The sequence below is a fragment of the Lissotriton vulgaris genome, chromosome 4_1, assembly GCF_964263255.1.
Source record: "Lissotriton vulgaris chromosome 4_1, aLisVul1.2, whole genome shotgun sequence".
Lineage (NCBI taxonomy): Eukaryota > Metazoa > Chordata > Amphibia > Caudata > Salamandridae > Lissotriton > Lissotriton vulgaris.
Window position 1 is genome coordinate 34,554,158 of NC_141691.1, and position 20,105 is coordinate 34,574,262.

The window sequence follows — 20,105 nt, forward strand, 5'->3', positions numbered from 1 at the left end:
AACTTTTTTCCTTTTGCACAATATTTTTTCTCTCTGGCCACTGCAATCCAGACCAGAGGAGCCTCAGGTTGAGGCAGGCACCCACACTACCTATGGTACCCAATGATAACTGCCAACGAACCACAATGTAGGGGCGGAGGAACGATATATACCGCTACACCTATTCACATTGGGTCTTTTGAGGGTACCATAGTTTTTCCAACCAATGGTCTGGATCTGTTACAAGTGTCCATTTTTTCACTTGATCAACGCTGATATTGTTTGGGGATTTAAAATGGACACGTTTTCCTCGTCCCTCCTCTGATTATTCTACGATTAAAATAAAACCCCATAGGAAATAAGGTGAAATTAAATTAAAATGTCTAAACTAGTTTAAAAAACAAATGCTTAATTTAATTTGTGACAAATTGTTCATGATATTTATTCTCAGCTAACTTCATGAGTTTGTCCTACTGTCACAATACAGCAATCCACAATTAAAGTCAACAATAGTATGTTGCACCTCACAGAGATGGAGAATTTGCACCAACAGGAGAGTATTGGAGGTGCCCCATCCCCGATGATATTTTCCTCCGTCATCCAGATTTTTGGCCGCAACCTAAGCATACCTAGATCTGACATTGCCTGCTGAGCTGGCATCATAGGTGACCTTCACTAGCTCACTGGGGATTTTGTTGAACAGATTTTTCATAAATCCCAAGACCCAACACTATGACTTGATATCCAATCCATTCCCAGGCTTCCTTGCACTCCCTAACATCCCACACAAGTCTCATTGGACCAAAAATGCCCTCTTATTGCCTACAATTTCAGTTTAAAGAAATCGTAAAGTATAACTTGATATATCTTGGTGTGCTGTATATGTTAATTTATGTCAACATAAAGACACATGCATATGATTACTATTATTTAAATATTTACTTTAAATATAAAAGGTATATATTACAGGCACATTTTATGCTTCTGGAGTCTTTACTCTCTGAAATGCATCTGATTATGGGCTATGACTTGGCCAAGCAATTCAGTTCACTTAGGGATCTAAAGATAAGAAGCAAACAAAAGAAAAGAAAGAAGTTGTGAACCGGTTTAGTTTAACAATATTATGAGTAAGGGATAAGAAGTTAACCATGAGTATTGTCATAAAATGGTATACCTGCTACACTATGGGCTAATATTATTGAAAAATAAAGTATAGATAATCAGTTTTAATACACAGATTAGTGCGGGATACATACCCATTGCCCTCAATTTCACAAATCAGTTTTGCTGCATGACTCCAGTCCATAGCCTCAGGTGCATTTGTCCTCCATTTCTCTACCTCTGAGACGCACTTATCAGTTGAGCAGGATAAAATGATGTCTGTGAAATACTCACCGGCTGGAAGAGCCCATTGAAAAAAAGGAACAATGGACATTGCAATCAATGTCTCTCCCTTCACGACCCCTGGTAAGAAAAATATTAATTAGTTCAATTACTGTAGTTCTTTAAAATGAAACTCTAATTTATAAGGTGTGTTGGTCATTGTTCATGCAACATCTGCAGATTTTCAGAAGAAAAGGGATCGGAAAATAACGAGCATAGAAATATCGTAAACCCACATCAACGCTCATTGACTATCTCTCCGCTGGAGTTGCAGAGCTCCCCATGTGACACATTGTTGTATCATGGAAAGTGACCACTTAAGGGTACAAATCAGGCTTGATGTAGGTTTTGCATGTCCCCCCACCCATGACGCATGCAGTTCACAATATAGAGACAATCCCAATATAAAAAGACACTCCAGGCACATATTAGAGCATATTGAGAAGAGAACACGGCGTTAGTCCCATTAGCTCAGTCACTGCAGCCAGTGATGATTCTCAAAATGGCCTCATGATGGAGGATCGACCTGAACTGGAAAGCATGTTTGGGCAAAAGAAAGACATGAAACAGGGTGTAAATATCTCACCAGACAAAACTGTAATCAGATGACACCTGGACTACAGGGTCAGTGGATATCAGAGAAGGGTGCACTTATTTCAGTCCTCATCATGCAGGCAGATCATGTGTTGAGCAAGTAACAGCGGTGCCATTTTGACCGTGGGTAGATGGCTGGATAGCTGCTTACTTCTCAATTACGCCTGGTAAAATTATAGTCTGCAAGAGTAGCCACAGGTGTAGTGTAGTTCCTATTTTCCCACTAGGCCCTGCGCATTGGAATAACATAAACAGTAGTTTCGACGTGGAACTGCGGATATTCCAGGCCTCCACTGACTATGCTAAACTTAATTGGGTGTGTTACCAACTAGCTCAGAGGTCACTGGAAACTTTCTTATCTGCATGGGAAGTGATCAGCTTCCCTGGCACAGACAAGAAGGGATTCAGCTTTCCCACAACCGTGCAACATGACAACTTTGCTCCTCAGATCAAGAGTCAATCTCTAGGGTCGTGTGAAACAATAGACAGGTATTTCACTCAGTCAGTTTAGTGCAGCTTACTTTCACGATATGTAGAGAATAGAGAGACGGGCGTTTGTCAATAAAGGGTTAACATTTATTGAACAGTCTTTCTTCTCGTACAAGAGAAATGTATTGCCACAATTGCAAGACTTGTTATTATAAAAAAGTATGTACAGTAAGATAAGTATTGCGAAATAGAACTGTAAAAGCATTGATATGGTTTCTTAGCCATACAATGGTTTAAAAGTAATAAAACATATATACAGTCATATATACATTAGGCTAACATACTCAACTGGTGCTTCTAACTAAGCCTACCCCAGTGTGCCTGACCTAAGCCTAACACGTGGAAGGGGAGTAAGTAAGTAGCTTTAAGTTAAGTTGGTTTTGCCAAGGTTTGCTTCAAGAATTCTCGTCTAAGGGTTTAGTCAACACCATACCTCTGAATAGAATGATGGAAGTCTGGTATTTCCTTCAGGGGGCATTTAATATCCCAGTCACCCGTTAGGGCAGACCGGAAACGCTGGAGCTGGATTTCTCTGCAGGAGAAAGGCAGCGGCTCTCTTCTCAGCGCGTCGGGAGGAGGAGGGGGACAGCGTCCGCGGCAGCTGGAATCTGCTGGGCTCTTCGCAGAGGGACGGCTGTTCAGCTCCTAAGCATACCGCACCATCGTTCGCGCTTTAGCAGCGATAATGGTATCAGTAGCTTCACCACCACAGGGACAGCAGCAGCAGCGTACTGCCTGCAGCAGCAATGAGATGCACAACAGGGTGCACAACAGCATACAACAGCACGACAGCTTATTGCTTAAGGCAACGTTGGTAATATTTATACCTGACAGGTGCTGGGTTTGACGCAAGTTTGCTGGACATAAGACGTCAATTAAAGATGTCACTAGGAAGTGCTAGCTATCAGTTGCTCATTAGAGTTCCATTACTAATCAAAACACAGCAAGCGGGGATTTCCAGGTTTGCTGAGTTTTTATCTTGTTGAAGAACTCGGAGTGTTAATCTAGGAATATCAGATAGTGACTTCTGCTCTGTCATTGCACTAATTGGTTGCAAAGGAAGTGGCAGAGAACTATGCTGGAATGTGGCTCTGTTCGTGTGAGGCCAGAGATGACTTTCTGAAATCGCACTTGACCGGTTATGCCAATATAGGGAATAAATGGATTTATAGCCGAATAGGGGCATAAGGTCACAGTTATCGATCAGGAACCTAGATAAACACGCAACACCCACTCCACGTATTCATGTCCATCAAATTACTAAAACTAGAGCAATTAGATGCATGTGTAACATTGCCCACCCCAAAATACATAAATGCATTCGAAAATAGGCGTAATGAAATTTAGGTACTGTACGTTTTTTGAAGCATAGAAATCATTCAAAAATTATTGCATATGAAATCAATGAACGATTATGCAAAAGAATTACACATGAAGTATCTCTGACAGAAGAAGGGCGAGATAAATCATCACATATAAATGCATTGTAATAACATGTGCTAGAGGCTGATGTAATGTTGTTATGTCTCTAGATGTGTTTAGAAATAGAAGTGTGAAGCTTCTGTTCTCTAAGAATAGATTTTACGTTAAGCAAAGAATTGTTCGTGCCAAAAAAAAGGTCAATATTAGAAAAATGTCCAAATCAAAAGAATTAATGCTTGAACGGGGAAATAGAGTTCCAAAAGCTTTTTGCAGTTTTTGTGTATCAAAACTGAAGGCCGAATTCAGAGTTCATGGGAACGCTGTGAGTCGGAAAGCTTCTCCAAAGTTATTGTTTCTGTACGGGTGAGAACATCGTATCAGACAAGCTCTCAAAGAATTGGTCTACAAAATCAGGTGACAGTTCAACCAAATTCGATAGCGCTGTAACTTGGCAGGTGTGAGAATTATTGCTGTCATCATAGTCAGGGGCAGCAATGCTCACAGAAGGTCGTACCTGGGTGATGCTGCTTTTGTCGCTTGCTCCACTGTTACCACCTAGTCGTAGCACAGGAGTCTCAACGAATGCCGTCACCAGGATTGGTAGCCGCTGGGGACAACACAATGCGTGAGCCGTTATTGGACTGAGCAAAGTATCGACGTCCATTGATACTGCTGATGGAAGTGAAAGACAGATGTCCAACACGCACTCATCTCCGCATAGCATACATCGTAGTACCGGTAAGATACAGTTCTGCCATATAGGTCTGAATGAAAGGAACCAGGTCATGTTTAGATCTCTCAGCCTGGCCAATCCAAGGACGTTAGTTATCCTGTTCCGGTAGCGCATTGCTAGGATTGTCTCTTCCATTCCCATGGGAGCTATGTCTGAGTTTCGGCTTGCCATAACTAAGCAGGAGGGTCAAAAATAAAATCCCTGCTACAAGTCCAAAAATAATGGTATGCCGCCAAAAACAGAGTGTACAAAATTAGGAACGATTCCCAAATTGCCTGAAAAGGTGTTAGCAGTCCCTTAAAGACTGTCTTAAATATGCCTGGGATGCTTGTGGCACTAGACATGTTAAGGAGTTGGCTAAGCATTTGTACGTAATGCACGGGGCAATTTGTTGATAAAAGGTCATGAACTTCAGTAGCGGTCCTTGCAACTAGAAGATCATACGTCTCTTTTGATGACGTTATAGGCACTGTTGTCTGTAAAAGTACAGATTTCATTTTGCTTAATGTATCAATTCGTATAGAATAGAGATTCAGACGAGGCCAGATGGGAGTCACTGTGTCTGCAGGCCCACTTGGAAACAATGCTTGCATACAGCATTTGACCATGGATGTTACGCTTACTAGATAACTTTTCCCTGGCACAAGGCCACAACATCTGTGATCCGTTCTAAGAATGTAACTCCCGTTTGAAAGTTGCATAAAGAAGGGCTCTATCTGAGTTGCAGGTGTGACTAGCTGGTGGCATGAAAGGTTGTTAGAATTTCCATCACATGCTCCGTGTAAATTAATACCCTGACACAAAAGTATACCGCTTAGTGAATGTTTACAGTTGTCACCACTAAGAAATACATTTTTGTCGCTGTCACTATATCAAGAATGTGTGTATGGTAATTTCCATTCAGATTTTACATATCCTTTACCCAATTGTTCATACTGGCCAGCAGGTATGTATTCAAGGCACTTTTTAAATTGGAAAGTTGTTATCGGAATTGTGATAATTCTGTGTATTATCCATTCAATGACAGGACTCTCTGACATTGTCAATGGTAATCTCTCGAGTTTTTCGATGTTCAGGATTGTATAGTCTGCTCCTTTCTGTGCCAAACTGATCTGTTTCTCAGTAAGGTTAAAAATGGAAAATAATGACGTTGTGTTGATTAAACGCCAAGGCACATAGCCTGAACGAAGGTTTTGCAGCGTCCAGCCTAATTCTATAATAGAACGCAATTGCGACTGGCCATGTTGTAACATTAGCAAGTCTCTGTCTATCACATCAAAGGCAGATGATACAATATTGTCCAACGAATATATTCTGGAAGACAGAGTCATTAACCAATTGTCTACCACAGAAAGTGATTTCTCCAAATTAATACGATCAATTTCTCGTATTTTTTCAGCAGTTTCAATTTGTTTGACTTTCCAAGCCTCGTTGTAAGCAGCATAGATACTGGTCACTATGAAACGCTTTTGACGCTGTTTGCGTGGTCCAAGAATGAAATCGCGCAAATCTGCACCATCTTTTAGTAAAGACAATTGTTGCTTAATTTCAGCCAGTGTGGATGTTGTTAGCCATTCAAGGCAGAGTTTCCCTACACTGTATGTTGTTATTATCCCTGGATGTTGTCTCTGGGAGTATCTCGGGTCTAATCTGGTCATTGTTAACCCCTGTGTTTTATTCAGGAATCTATCTTGACAGCTGTTTGTGTCAGTAGGCCAGATTAACCACTTTTTCCAATCAGGATTTGTTCTGTTGAAATGTAAAATTTGTGGCACGTCTAACTCAATATCTGCAGTTATATTTTCAGGTATTGGCTTTGGAATAGACGGTGTTTTAAGGTCTTTGATCTTAGCTAGGCCAAGACAAGATGTTTGGTGTATTGTGTCATTTAAAAACAACATTTGTTCTGGTATCATGCAGGTTCTAAATAGTGCTTCAATGCCTTGCACCTGCCAATCTTTTGTACCCCAAATTGTTTTTGTTTCAATATTATTTTTCCAATAATCAAAACCAAATGTCATCATTTTATCATAAAATGCTTCTGAATATATCAATTTAGAATTTGTCAGCATTGTTTTCATTCCTGTTTTATCTAACAGTTTGTATAAAACGTTTCTGCATTACTGGTGTTAAAACCTGAGAAGTATTTGAATTTCTCAAAAAATGCTTTAGAACTGCTTTTAGGTGGTGTAGAACAATGTTCCCATTGATTATACATAAAAACATTTCTAGGCTGTGCAGATTTATGCAAGTAATGATCACCATAGTGTGTGTAACAGAATAACTGCTCATGACTAGATGAACCTTGTAAATAATCATGATCTGTGAATCTAGCTGACATTACTAAATCAGACATCATGTCATTAATACTGTTAAAGTCCCAATCATCAGAGTATGTACTAGGTGTTACAAAGTCACTTAAGGAAACCTTCAGTTGATGAGGATACTTCAGGATTTCGACCGGACCATATATCTCATAGTCTGTTTTCTCCCATACTACCCCACCAGGTATTGGAATTGCTGTGACGTTTACTGTTGACAGTTCTCTTTTCTTCACGTGGGATGATCTGTGTGGTTTCAGGACTAGGTTGATGTTCTGACTTGCTGTGTCCATTGTAATATACTTTCCCTCAATGAATTTTCCCAAACACAGTACCATGATGAGCCAAAGCAGGAGGAAAAATACACCTAGACCGAACCAGAACTCTAGCCAAGGGGAAATAAGGTAGATTTCCTTTAGTTGATGAAAGAGTTCCGTTGCTTTTTCTTTAAAAGTCTTCTTTGTTTCTGGCATCACTTCGGGGTCGTTTTGATCTTCAGAGAAGTTGTCGAAGTTGATGAAATAACCAGAGGCAGTTCTGTCAATTGATGGGATTGTTCTTTCAATCTGTCTTTCGGTAGCATTTTCTGATGCCACATTAGTGTAGACTGGTGATGTTTCTTGACGAACTGTTTCAATCTGTGTTTCAAGAGGCACAAGTTCCATGGCATTATTGCATAGTCCTTCATTGTGCACTGTAGGCTGATCGAATGTGATGAGTCTTTCAGTTTGAACCTCTTGGATTGTTGCAAGTTTGGGTATTCTGTTGTTTCTTGGGAGTCCACTGGGCCTACTGTTGATTATCGGCCACATGCTTGTGGTTTTACCAGGTCGATGGACACGACTCTGTTCTCCTTTTTACCAGCAAGGGGCGGTAGCACGACTGATCTTGTTCCGGTGACTGCCAAGACAGGTACTGCTTTTCTGTAAGAAGGCCCAAATTCCTTCTTTACCGCGATCTTTTCTCTGACTAGATCCCCAATCTTTGGAATCCAGACAGGCCTTGCTGGGGCTGTTGCTGGTGGTGCCTCATCAGTGGTACTTGGCTGTTGCTTTAACTTTATGTTGCTTAAGGATTTTCTTGTTTCATTCAGTTCCTGTAAAACAGCCAAACGATCTTTGATGTCAAAGTCTGTTGTTTTTTCTTGTACCACTGACATCTGACTATCAAGGTCCTGAATACGCATTCTAATTCCGAACAATAGTTCGTATGGGCTGAAACCTTTTAGAGAATTTCTTGGCATGTTGTTAAGACTAGTCTGGACACTTATTAAATGTTTCACCCACCCAGCGCCTGAACCTAATACCTTCGCTGTTATAGATTGCTTTATGTCCCGGTTTTTTCTTTCTACCACACTGTTCCCTTCGGGGTGCGACGGACAAGAATACCGCAACCCAATTCCCATGCTGGCCATGGCCTCCCTATAAACTCGAGAGCTGAAAGCAGGACCCTGGTCAGAATGGAACGTGGTAATTGCGTATGTGCCGATAAAGACTCGCAAATCTTTTATAACCGTTCTAGCGTCAGCCGAGCGCTGGAGGCCTCATTCTTTGAGTGTGTTTAGCCTTAACTGTTAATAGGACGCAGGATGGGGTGTAGGCAGCGTTACGCTCTTTCTGACTGGTAGCCGGTAGCAGGGTTCGCTACTGCGATCCCTATTGAAGTTTTCACAGTTGTTTGCATATATTTGGTGTTCTACACTCATTCCCGGCCACCAGAATACTGATTGTAATTCAGTCAGTGATTCCTTGATCTCTCTGTGCCTAGGACCCAAACCCATATGTGCGTCTGCTATTAAAAATATTCTCCTGTTCGTGTTTGGAATTACTCTGTCCCCCACTCCAGGGATTCGAGCAAAAGGAACGGAGTTTGCATCGATTATGTATGCATAATTGAGTGGATAGTTCACAGGTAGTGCTACACAGTCGCCTTTTACGGTCGTTTTTACTGCTAGCATGGTTTCCCCGTCTATGTATTTTTCTGTACGCTTTTTTGTGGCTACGGAAGCCGGTTTAGTTGCTTCCGCTGTGGCTGTATTAGCCAATGAATTCCCTGCAACGTGAACGCCATCACGTTGAAGACTCTGTGCGTGAATCACGTGAGTCTTTTGTAGTTCTTTGTGTAAAAGAGCTACCTGTTTCCAGAGCAATTTATGCTTTATTGTGGCACCTGTGTCATCTTTGTAGTCGTTTTCGATCCAACTCTGCAGTTTATTGTTGTAAGAGTTGATGCAAAAATGAGAATCGCACACGATAAGTGTCGGGAATTCACGTTCTGCATTTTCGAGCGCCATCTTTAAAGATCTGATTTCAGTTCTCTGAACCGAACAGTTTCTTACAGATTCAGTTTTTGTTACTTTCGGTCTGAATTTACCGCACAGCCAACGACCTTTAATGATCGCACATGCTGCATCGTAGGATTTTCTCTCTACGTTGAAATGTTGTACAAAACTATCTGTATAGATTATACAGGCGTATTGTGGGAGAGGTAGAATTTCGACTGGCAGAGGATATTCTTCTTCATATTCTAAATCATTCAGTTCTTCAAATTGCGGGGCGAAATAGTATTTCACATCTTCCGCTCCTAGAGAATCTATACACTGTATCCATTTTGGATCCAGTGACACTGTAGGCAGGTTTACTGGGCGGAATAGCGCTTCGAAGGCGGATTCCGCTGTAAGGATATTAATCTGTTTGCCGTGTGCTAGTTCTCGTTCATTTGCTAATGCGATTTGCACTGCTTTCACAGTTCTTTCTGTGTGACTGAATGTTTCCTCTGCTTGTGTGTACAAGTGAGATTTAATTGAAATAGGTACCTTTTCTCCCTCATTAGAGGTCAGGTACGTGAATCCGCATCTTCCTTGGATGACTCGGATTACAAGATCGATCGTGTTGTCACGTGTATCTAATTTTGTTTTTGCTAACATGTCTGTTTGCAGTGATCTCAAAATTTCTGTGTGTTTTTGAGTCCAATTGATTTGTTTAAAATCAGGTTTTATTAGTTCGTAGAGAGGTTTAACCCTCTCTGCGTAATTTAGGATGTAAGTTCTTCCGAAATTCAGAAAACCTAGAATGGATTGTAAATTCTTCAGCATTTTTGGAGCTTGGAGTAAAGCGCACTTCTCTAGGAAGTTGTCCGCTAGGCTTTTCCCTTCACTTGATAATTCGTACCCTAAAAATAGTACTGTCAGATGGGCAATTCAGGACTTTTTAAAGTTGAATTTGTAACCCTCTGCTGCGAACCCAAGTATTATGGTGTTCACTCTTTTCAAGTGAGTATCCAAGTCATCGTCTGTGAGATAAATATCATCTACGTAAGATAATGCCTCATCATCATAGATTTGTAGTAACTCTGTTACCCTAGCTGAGAATAGTCCTGGGCTGTTCTTGAACCCCTGCGGGAGTCGACAGAATTTTTTCTGTGACCCAAATGCAGAGAAAGCGGTCAAATATCTGCTTTTTGGTGCGATGTTTTGACAAAAGAAACCATTAGATATGTCTAATGTCGTTTTATATTTTTTCCTAACTATATTATTCATTAGGGCTGCACTATGCGAGTTTTGTACTGCAAAAGTTTTGCAACATGTATTAAGATGTCTGTAGTCCAAAACTAGACAATATGAATTGTCTGGCTTCGAGACAGGAAACAAAGGATTGTTCATTTGAGAGGTGCATGTTTCAATCACCCTCTGGTATTCAAGTTGATCTAAGATCTCCCTGACCTGTTTTTTAGCTTCTTGCTTTATGGGATACTGCCGTTGGGCAGTTGGTTCACTTTTTAATTGGATTTTGTGAGGAGGTGAATCCTCATCCCATCCTACATGATTTTTATATAATGCAGGTGCCTGGGCTACTCCCCATTTCCTTGCATAGGTATATTTTTTGTGAATCGGAATGTGATTCGAGAAGACAGGCATAATCACTTCTTCGCCACGAGGGCACTCCCTGACAAACTCTGGGGGCCAATCTTTTTCAGCTAACAGAATATCATAGCCTTTTGAGAGCTTATCCCAAAATAGACCCTTTATTTTACTAGTCTTATCACCCTCTATACGCAATGTTATTTCGTATATTTTATGGGGCTCGCTAAGTCTGGTGTCGGCAGTTTCAACCTGAATGTATTCATTCGTGTCCACTGTCTCTAGATGACTCATCAAGATCTTGCACGCTATACTGATTTCAGCTGCACTGTCCAACATTGTCAATGCCCACTCCCCGTTTTTCAACTGTGTCCTCAGTATTCTCGGCATGGTTGATTACTCTAATACTGGCTACCTTCTTTTTAGGAAATTGTGATTTCTTATTTTGAGCAGGTTCCTTGTCTTTGGACTTGGTGTGCTCTCCTGGGTCTGACCGTCCTCTTCTTTCCGAATTCTGTGGAAAAGATCGAGAGGGACGTGTATCAATACTTTGATATCTATCAGGTTTTTTCAGATTATCCCTATTTCTAAGGTTATATCTTTTCTCAGAGGGCTCCCTCTGGGGAGACTGGCGTTCTCGAGTCGGAGTTCTTTCCCTCCGTCGAGGAGACCTTCCTCTGGACTGGAAAACTTTTTCCTTGGGAGTGGATTGTTTATTTCCATCCCAGCTCTTTTTAGGAGTGTTTGAATTATTTTTAATAAATAATTTTTCAGGATTTTCGAGCAGTTGGGGCTTTACCGGTTTCCCACCCAAGCTGTCTCAACCTAATTCTTCATAGCATTTTTCTATGATTTTTGCAAGCTCAACAGGATCTTTTATATCTGTTTCCTTCAATTTCTGGCGGATCGCCACAGATGCTGCCTCTCCTTTTATGTTGGCTAATAATATAGCCGAGACCTGCTTGAAGTCTTTCAGTAATTTCATACCTAGATTTAAAGCGGGCTCTGGACCGTATTCATTTTGAATCTGTTTTAGCACTTCTGGTATTACCGCCATAGACGGAACACCGTGTGTTTTTGTGTAAATGGAAGCAAAGACTGTACCCCAAGTGTCGCAGTCCTCCACTTGTGGTGCGATTCCCATAGGAAGGCAGATGGTCAAGATTCTGTGTTTCTCTATAGGGGTGGTATCAGGAAATACTGCCTCTATTTGGGTGATTTTCTGTGCTAACCAGAAAGGAATTTGTTCCCGTTTTACGGGTGTTTTACCAAGACATGACTGTATGTTCTGTGGTGTAATTTTATTAGTGTTCCCCTGATGAGGGGTCAGCTGTGGTACATTAACAGCTGGCTGGACTGTTGCAGTCCGCATTACATATTGGACTAATTGCCTATGTATTTTAATTAATGTTTTTAGCTGTACTAACAGCTCTTCTTTAGACATTTTTACAATGTCCGGATGTGGTGTGTAGCTGGCTAGAACCGGCCACGTTGCTCCTGGTCTACCTAGTGGACCGAGCCTAGTTATGTGATCATTATGTTTTAGGGCGCCATTAAACCAGAGCAGATGCTCTTGAAATTTAAGTGGAATTTCAATCTCCTCGAAAGGAGCGTACTCTTCCGGAGGTTTCTCTATTTTGTAATAGTGAAACTCTTTTGTTGTAGCATTTACCGCTGGAAAGTTTATCCATGAATAGAATACCTCTGTCTGCCGATACTCGTGAGCCTCTATCACGAAAATTACTGTACCACCTTGAGGTGTCAGTCCGTTCTCTATAAGTTTTAATGTTATAGATCTTCTTAAGTGGACCGGGATGATTATTGCACCCGGTACCATATCGTCGGAATCCTGCTGAGTCGCATTTACTGCGGCCCCAGTGGTTCCGTTTTCTCCTGGCATTGTTAATATGCAAGGTTTGCAGAGTAGGTCTCCAAGGAGACAAAGATTAGGTGCACAATATTTTGGAACACTGTATCCTTCAACGTTGAATAAACCAGAGCTTTACATAGGAATCTCTTCCTACTAAGGTCGGGCGGATTTTAACCTTTCACCCACTCCAGACGTCTATTGGAGTATTTACGGGAGAAAGGGGTCTGTGTGAAATATGCACGACTGAGTTACTCTAACGTCTTGCGTTTGTTTATCGCCTTACCAAACGTTTGGGCGCCATGTAGTGTAGGTCCTAGTTTCCCACTAGGCCCTGCGTATTGGAATAACATAAACAGTAGTATCGACGTGGAACTGCGGATATTCCAGGCCTCCACTGATTATGCTAAACTTAATTGGGTGTGTTACCAACTAGCTCAGAGGTCACTGGAAACTTTCTTCTCTGCATGGGAAGTGATCAGCTTCCCTGGCACAGACAAGAAGGGATTCAGCTTTCCAACAACCGTGCAACATGACAACTTTGCTCCTCAGATCAAGAGTCAATCTCTAGGGTCGTGTGAAACAATAGACAGGTATTTCACTCAGTCAGTTTAGTGCAGTTTACTTTCACGATATGTAGAGAATGGAGAGACGGGCGTTTGTCAATAAAGGGTTAACATTTATTGAACAGTCTTTCTTCTCGTACAAGAGAAATGTATTGCCACAATTGCAAGACTTGTTATTATAAAAAGTACGTACAGTAAGATAAGTATTGCGAAATAGAACTGTAAAAGCATTGATATGGTTTCTTAGCCATACAATGGTTTAAAAGTAATAAAACATATATACAGTCATATATACATTAGGCTAACATACTCAACTGGTGCTTCTAACTAAGCCTACCCCAGTGTGCCTGACCTAAGCCTAACACGTGGAAGGGGAGTAAGTAAGTAGCTTTAAGTTAAGTTGGTTTTGCCAAGGTTTGCTTCAAGAATTCTCGTCTAAGGGTTTAGTCAACACCATACCACTGAACAGAATGATGGAAGTCTGGTATTTCCTTCAGGGGGCACTCAATATCCCAGTCACCCGCGAGGGCAGACCGGAAACGCTGGAGCTGGATTTCTCTGCAGGAGAAAGGCAGCGGCTCTCTCATCAGCGCGTCGGGAGGAGGAGGGGGGACAGCGTCCGCGGCAGCTGGAATCTGCTGGGCTCTTCGCAGAGGGACGGCTGTTTAGCTCCTAAGCATACCGCACCATCGTTCGCGCTTAAGCAGCGATAATGGTATCAGTAGCTTCACCACCAAGGGACAGCAGCAGCAGCGTACTGCCTGCAGCAGCAATGAGATGCACAACAGGGTGCACAACAGCATACAACAGCACGACAGCTTATTGCTTAAGGCAACGTTGGTAATATTTATACCTGACAGGTGCCGGGTTTGACGCAAGTTTGCTGGACATAAGACGTCAATTAAAGATGTCACTAGGAAGTGATAGCTATCAGTTGCTCATTAGAGTTCCATTACTAATCAAAACACAGCAAGCGGGGATTTCCAGGTTTGCGGAGTTTGCTGGCAGCACATCAGCTTGTATTTGAAGTCTCTACAGCTCAGAGGTGTAAAACAGAAGGATGAAGCTCTTTTGAAGCAGCCAAACCTCCCCTCTCTCTCCCACAAGCATTGGCCACTACTAGAAGGTGCACTCTTCTCATGTAAATCTATGGGGGAGGATGGCTTCCCAGGCCATAGGATTGGTTAGAAGCACTTGATGCTGATAATGAGGAATAATATATGTCCTTCCCTACATAACCTGTTTGGAAACTCTACAATTTCACACATTTGAAAATAGAAGAAAGATCATCTAGAATGTAGCAGTTATCACTGCAAATCATTAATTAACAATGCCCTCAAGATCCTAGACAAAATGTTTTCCACCCGGTACCATTGTTAGCCCAAGATTAATGGTGAGGTTTGTTGCCAAGACGGATGTCCGGAGTACCGACGGACAGGTAAGCAGGGCAGGGCAGGGCGGGTGCGTTACTGAGCTCTCCAAAACATATTTCGTTTTAAAACAATGGGGTCAGGATTCGAGTCCTGTCGTGATAATCAGAAGCAATAATAATAATAATAATAATAATAATAATAATAATAATAATAATAATAATAATAATAATAATAATAACAATAATAATAATAATAATAATCCTCTGTAATTTGAGGATAAATCCTTTGTACTATTTGTATAAAATTAAAAAACACATTTTACTGGGTATGTAACAACTCGGTAGGGTTAAAGGTGTGTCCTTATTTGATGAGTGTATTGAGTAAATGAACATCAGTACTCATGGGTACTACTTTCTTGTCAAAACAATGGCTATTTGGTCTTTATCTGCCGTGCTAAATACATAGATACAAAGTTTGAAGGTTATGTATCTTTCCTCCTCTACTTCCTTCCCTCCTTCTTCTCTACAGAGCGGTGCTCCGTTTTACCTGAGCTGTAGCCAGGTGGGGTGGAGCGAATATTCCCCATAACTTGGGTGAGTAAAAGATAAACTATTGTCTTTAAAATAAGGTCCTATAAGATGTAGAATGACCACATTGTATTATCTACTTATTGAGATCACTAGACCAATAAATCATTGGCTCCGATGTAAATCACATATTCATTATGTGCCTTAGTAAACTGTCATAATAAAGTGTTTTTGTTTTTTCTTTCATTTGATGATCCATCCCTCGTGACTGATCGAACAGGGGATTTTCAGGTGACATCTTTATCACTTTTTTCACGCATACGCAGTAGCATTTGACATAGGGTCCTGATGAAGCTGGAGGAGATCGTATGACTCCAAATACCGCAGAAACATGTTGACCTTTATAACATCATAGCATATATAAGTTTAATATACTTATGCACTGTTTTTAATGTTGGGTGTAGATAGGATACCATTAAAATACATTTTTCCACTTCTACAACCCAATCTTAACATTCACAAACTTTTCTTACACAGTTACTTTAAACACTGTTTGGTGCACTGCTATTTATTTTTACCCTCCTTATGCCACATACACAAACCCACCACATTTGAGTTCCTTCCACTTGATTAGGTTACAGTTCACCTAATTACAAGTGGTTTTCATCAAAATCCTTCTGGTGAAGGATCCCAAATGATGTAGGGCGGCACAGGACGGGTATCTGATGGGAATCATTTCGATGTTCACCACGTACCATCAAAATATAGACTTGGTGACTGCTCCCTAACCAACACTTTTGGTGACAGGTTTGCAATTGTTTGACCTATTGGTATTTTTGGTTATTAATGATTTCTGGGGGATGATACCATTATAGGTCATTAAATATTCCCCATTGACCCTCTTCTGATCTATTATGTATAAAAATAGCCTTTGTATTACACTAAACACATTAGATAAAAACACACACTTTACAATGTGCCAACCGGCATGGTCTGAATTTACAGGGGATATTTAAAGGACAGGGCCACTTGGACCAATGTCAGGAATATGCACTTTTAGGTTTAGAATAATAATCACTGTAGGACAAAAATTAAACATAGAGCACACAACCAGTAACTACTGGTAAGAGGTAAGTACCACCTACGCAACCCTAACCACCTTAGGAAAATATTACGCATGGAACCAGGATCTCACTAGCAACACCTGTACTAGGAGAAAACAATCACCATACATTTAGGGGTATAAGCATAGAAACATTACACATGATGCATCACAACATTCAGAGGCGTAGGGAAGGAAACACATGACGCATAAAACACATTCAGCGGTGTAGATAAAACAACTTTGTACATGATGCATAAAAACACATTCAGAGGCACCAGAACAAAGGGTGCGCAAAACATACAACACACAGTATATTTCCTAGCACCCTAAGAAGCACATAACTCACAACAAAGTCCAGGTTGCGCCTAAACGTAGCAGCTGCCCACTACTTGCTGGGCAGCTGAGGACAGGGGCAGGGCCTAAACGCTGCAGCTGGCACTAAGTGTTTCTCAGCTGGGGAAGGCCAAGGAAGGGATGAAGGAGTGCATCTCACTCCTAAGTCCACAGAACTAGTACCTAGAAAGCAAAACCTAACATGGTGCAGCTGCCTACTACTTGTTGGGCAGCTGAGGTTCAGCAAAACTGCGACAGGGCTCTCACTGGCCCTCTGGAGGAAAGACTGTGCCAGAGGTTTGGAGCCCTCTAGGCTCTAAAACAAATATAGGTGCATTTTGGAACCCTCTAGGCGCGAAAATCAACTGTGCCCAGGAGCCATCTAGGCTTTGAAAATAATATGGCCATGGGAGCAGCCTGGCTCCGTAACAAAAGAAATGCCCCCATCGTTGGAGCCTCGACCGGCTCGAGAGAAATGCGCCCGGAAGCCTCATGGGCTTTAACAAATGCCCCCTTTGAGCCTCTCGGGCTCTGAACAACTCATGGGGGGCGGGGGAGCTACCTAGCTCCTTGAATAAAAATGCCCCCATTGTTGGAGTCCCACTCAGGGGACTCTTACTAACTGAGGCCCTCAACACTGCCAAAACTGCATCCCACTCATCGGGACCTGGAGGCAGGGGCTCCTCTTCGGCACTGCTTTCTCCGCGGCAGTAGCGCTTGGCGGGGCTCTCTCACCAAATGAGAGCCCCGCTTTCACAATGCACCCCACCTGCTTCACCCGGTCCCCTATCTCGGGTTCGGGGCTTTTTCTAAAGGAGCCCCCAAGGCTTAGGGTCTGTCTGCAGCCACTCAGGGAGGCGGGGAGGGCTCCCGGCCTCCCCACGCAACGCCTGCATCCATTCCCGGCCGCGCGACCGGACAGGCGGGACACAGGTTTCTCCTCCGCGCTGGTGGCCCCGGGGCTCCCCACAGCTCACGGGAGCCCCGGGAAGCGGGGGAACTTGTCTTCTTCTCTCAGGCTTGAGGAGGCGGAGTGGGCTCCCGACCTCCTCCATTGAGGCATCAACTTCCGGCCACACTTCCTGGTGCCGGCGTCACTTCCATCTGGCGGCCCCGCCCACAACCAGGTGGGCCTTGGACGGCGGTGGCAATCAAGCAGCAAATGAGGGTTGGGCACCCTCGGTTGGCAAGATAATGTAGAAGCGAGGTGGGCACTCACTAAAGTACCCATAAACGGGGTGGGCACCCGTGTATAGGAACGACGAATAGAGGGGCAGAATGGAGGGTGGGCACCTGCGAGGGTCACACAAAGAGGAGGGGGATGCCCAGGCAGGGGCTGCAGCGCCGAACTGCTCAGCCCCCAGGCTCTACCTCCTCCAGAGAAATCAGACCACAGTTTGCCCATAGTAATAAAAAGTCCTGCACACCCCAAAGCGCTGTACATGGCAAGTAACACAAAGGGGGTCCCAGGAACAGTCTTCCAGCAATCAAGGATATCAGCAGTCCAGGGGCTGGGCAGGACCCAGGGAGGCAAGCATTCACTGGGCCCCAGCAGCCCCAGCAGCAGCATGCCCCTGGTAGATTCGAGTTGGAAACAAGAACATTTTGTAAGGGAACACAGCCCCTTTTTATACAGTGAAGGGTGTAGGGTGGGGGGAAAAACCAGTCGCAGCTGGTTTTGGAGCACTGTGATGTGCGCAACCACCCTTTCCTTTCACTGGCCAGGCTAGGGACATTAGACACACCACATTGCGTGGGGAAAGCTCAGTCCTAGTCAGGTCCCAGGTGCACCACTCCCTCACATCACACATGCTAATCTCAACACTCACCACCGGGGCAGACCCATCATGACTCATGGAGCCTGGCACACCAGGCAGTTCCAGCCAATCACAAGCCAGCACATTCACTGCAGAGACAGGCACACTTCTAGAAGTGGCACTTCCATATTAGACACAAACACGCTGCACACGCCATTGCGCAGCATTCAATCACACAAGTCCGCACATACCAGGCTCGAGCCTGCAAACCCCACGCATCAGGAACTACCAGGGACACAAACATTCCCCATGCATTCCTATGGGAGGGCAGGCCAATCTCACACACGCACTAAGGCAGCGCACACATTTTACACTGCGCCACAGTGTCAAAGTGGGCAAAGACCAGAAATCACTATAATTATTTAATAATACCAGGCGAAAAGTTCAGGGTTGAACCTGCCAGAAGGGCCAAGTCCAACAATGTAAAGCACAGATTAGTACCACCCCCATTTGTGAGAAGAGTGATGTGGGAATTGAGAAACAGATTAGGTCTGAATGGGTAATGATAAATATGATGAAATCACTGGCAACAGTGTGATTGGGATGGATTATCCTAAGCATCATGTGCTTGGAGGAAATCCTAAGAGACACCAGCTTTAAATATTATTTTTTTGCTCTCCCAATAATTCTTCCCTCCTGAAAATCCCCTGGTGCATGTCCCAATCAAATTAACAGCTGTAATGCCAGAAATCGGTCCGTGGAAGCTTGTTTCCGGTCCATGGAAGGCATGGCTTGGTAGTTTGGGCTGGACTGTTCCCATGAGGCACAGGGTCAGACTGATTTGCATATGGCCATGTCTGACCTGGGGTGGTGTGGAGTGCAAAAAACGATGGATTTGGGCCCAGATCTCTGTACTGGGGTGAATGTATGACATTGTTCTGCATTCTGTCCATCAACTGTGTTTTTTGCATTTGTCACCCCGAGTGGGATGGGTATGCTCAGACATGAGTCCAATGAACTCCACACCACTGGATTCAAGCAAGCCGGGCTGAAGACGGCTGCAATGCCAGAAACCGGTCCTCGGAAGCTTGTTTCCGGTCCAGGGAAGGCATGGCTTGGCAGTTTGGGCTGGACTGTTCCCATGAGGCACAGGGTCAGATTGGTTTGCATATGGCCATGTCTGAACTGGGGTGGTGTGGAGTGCAAAAAAACGATGGATTTAAGCCCAGATCTCTGTACTGGGGTGAATGTATGACATTGTTCTGCATTCTGTCCATCAACTGTGGTTTTTGCATTTGTCACCCCGAGTGGGATGGGTATGCTCAGACGTGAGTCCCATGCACTCCACACCACTGGATTCAAGCAAGCCAGGCTGAAGATGGCTTGAATGCCAGAAACTGGTCCTCGGAAGCTTGTTTCCAGTCCAAGGAAGGCATGGCTTGGCAGTTCGGGCTGGACTGTTCCCATGAGGCACAGGGTCAGACTGGTTTGCATATGGCCAAGTCTGAAATGGGGTGGTGTGGAGTGCAAAAAAACAATGGATTTGGGCCCAGATCTCTGTACTGGGTTGAATGTAATACATTGTTCTGCATTCTGTCCATCAACTGTGGTTTTTGCATTTGTCACCCCGAGTGGGATGGGCATGCTCAGACGTGAGTCCCATGCACTCCACACCACTGGATTCAAGCAAGCCAGGCTGAAGATGGCTGGAATGCCAGAAACCGGTCCTCGGAAGCTTGTTGCCGGTCCAGGGAAGGCATGGCTTGGCAGTTCGGGCTGGACTGTTCCCATGAGGCA

General features: G+C 43.3%; 1 protein-coding gene across 1 annotated transcript in view; it reads right to left on the reverse strand.

The window, feature by feature from the left end:
- Positions 1 to 20,105, reverse strand: part of LOC147718289 (indolethylamine N-methyltransferase-like) — a 76,686-nt gene that overhangs the window by 46,975 nt on the left and 9,606 nt on the right. The window contains exon 2 of the mRNA XM_086967181.1: positions 1,236 to 1,443. Coding sequence (XP_086823307.1) covers positions 1,236 to 1,443 — 208 coding nt within the window. The remainder of the gene's footprint in view (positions 1 to 1,235; positions 1,444 to 20,105) is intronic.